The sequence below is a fragment of the Phanerochaete carnosa genome (genome assembly GCF_000300595.1).
Source record: "Phanerochaete carnosa HHB-10118-sp unplaced genomic scaffold PHACAscaffold_265, whole genome shotgun sequence".
NCBI lineage: Eukaryota > Fungi > Basidiomycota > Agaricomycetes > Polyporales > Phanerochaetaceae > Phanerochaete > Phanerochaete carnosa.
In genome coordinates, this window is record NW_006767892.1 from 1 (window position 1) to 2004 (window position 2004).

General features: G+C 55.2%; 1 protein-coding gene across 1 annotated transcript; it reads right to left on the reverse strand.

Moving 5' to 3' along the window:
• Positions 1-328: 328 nt before the first annotated feature.
• PHACADRAFT_202392 (uncharacterized protein) lies at positions 329-1521 on the reverse strand (the record flags this gene model as incomplete). Its single annotated transcript, XM_007402593.1, has 3 exons — positions 329-514; positions 559-1343; positions 1398-1521. The coding sequence occupies 3 exons, from the start codon at positions 1519-1521 to the stop codon at positions 329-331; spliced, it is 1095 nt and encodes a 364-aa protein (XP_007402655.1).
• Positions 1522-2004: the final 483 nt, after the last annotated feature.

Genomic DNA, 2004 nt, shown 5'->3' on the forward strand with positions numbered 1-2004 from the left:
GGTGCTGGCTATAGTTTTGGCTGTGACGTTGGCCTCAGCCGCGACCGTGTTCACTATGTTCTCCATGCTGTTGGGGTGAGGAGCTTGAGGTCTCGACGTCATTGGTGCGCAGCAGGTGGGCAGGAATGAGCAGCTCTGCTTCTCTGTTAACTATGGTGGGTGGTGGGCCTAGCCAGCCATCAAGCATGGGGTAGAGGCAGTGGCCAAGCAGATGGTCGGCTCCGAGGCATTCTGGGCACAGTTTTATGTTCGTGTGGATGCGGCCAGTGCCAAACATGCTGTGGGCAAAGACGTGACGTGTTACGGCATTGCGAAACTCACGCCATGTTCAGTTGTCCAGCATCAGGGGGTCAATGTAGAGATTGACAAGTGGCCAGGATGTGTGTCCTTTGGAGTCAGACATCCGAAGTATTGTGACTTGAATGGTCAGGAGCAGGCGTCTGATAGCCTGTTCTCGCTTCATGTCGGCGTAATAGGGGTGCATTGACAACAGGTAGGCCAGCAGTTGTGCGAGCTTACCACGTGAGAATTTTGCAATGAAAACCCCATGGATAGCACTTTCTTCATAGGTGCTGAAGCCCCAGAATATTGGCCGATGTATGTGAGGAGCAGCTGGGGTGTGGATGGCCAGCAGAAGAAGGTGCATGGGGCCGTGGACCAGCAGAAGCGGTCCAAGAGAGTGTCGTGGTCCTGCTGGGACAGGTTGTAGATAGCATATAGGAACGGGCCATCAGAGCGATGGTGACCATCTGCACACGGGGCAGCGACGCGAGTGACGGTGAACCCAAGGTCGTGGAGTGTCTGCTCGAGGAGAAAGACTGTCTGTCCTTCATCAGTCCATAAGGTAGCGCAGAAGCGGATGGTGAAGACAACGTAGCCTGGAAGAACTCCCCAGTCGAGAAGCTGTTCTCGGAGCTGTCTGTGGTGTAGGTAGTCGGGGTCGCTTAGGCATACGGGTGGAAGGCCAACATCTGGGATGGGCATGGCGGCGATGGCTTCATCGAGTGTGACAACCTGTCTGTTGTTGAGGTACAGGTCCTCATTGGAGGAGGCGCTTCTGGGGTGCCCTTCTTGTTGGTTGCCGGTGTTGGCCATTTCCGTGTCATCATCTGGTTGTGCCTGTACAGGAGTTAGAGGCTTGGAGGAGTGTGCTGTGGTGTGCGTCGCATTTTGTGATTGGGAGCTGGCGTGCATAGAGCGGTTGGTTCGACCGGTACGGGGTGTCTGGGGTCCAGTAGCATCGTCTTCATCATTGGTAGAGAGCGGTGGGAGTCGGGACTGTATGGAGAAGGGCTTCTCAGGTGTGCGGGGCTGGTATGGGCCCTGAGGAGTGGACGGTTGGGCTGGAGTTTGAGTCGTTAGCTTTGCGTCAGCTGTGGTTGGGTGGGAGCGCTTACGTGAGGCATAGATGGGGCCGTCTTTGCGGGCGTTCGGCGGTGGACCGCTGGATGTGTGAAGGCCTGGAGGGGGTCGAGGGCTTGGGGCCGGCTTTGGCTTGCTGGTTTCCTGCGGTTTGTCCATGCGCTGGTGTTGTGAGTGTAAGTGTCTGTAGGCTGGTTGATGGTTCTTTGTTCTGCATACCTTGTAGGCTTGGTCTATGTGAGAGGCCGCGAGGTTGTTGATAGTGGTGGGTACTGCTGTGTATGCAGAGGTGGATTGTTGTCGTGGCGAGTTTTTAAAAGCGGGCGGTTACAAGTGGCGCTTAGACTGTGCAGGTGGTCTCACAGTCTTGCTTATGGAGATCTGCTTAGGGGGTTTGGCTCAGGTGAAAAAATAGATTTGGCATGCAGTAGCAGTGGGCAGTAGCTAGAGAGTGACTAAGAGATACGTTTAACTGGTATTTTAAGGAGCGTGGTCAACGCTGTCAAAGCATTGCGGAGTAGAGATGGACAGGGCTGGCTGCCAGCGCCTGGCCAAAGTAGTACAGACATCATCCTTAAGCGGGTCAGTGCGTACAGTGACTGCAGATGTTAGCACAGAGGGCATAGTAGGCCTGCAGGGCAG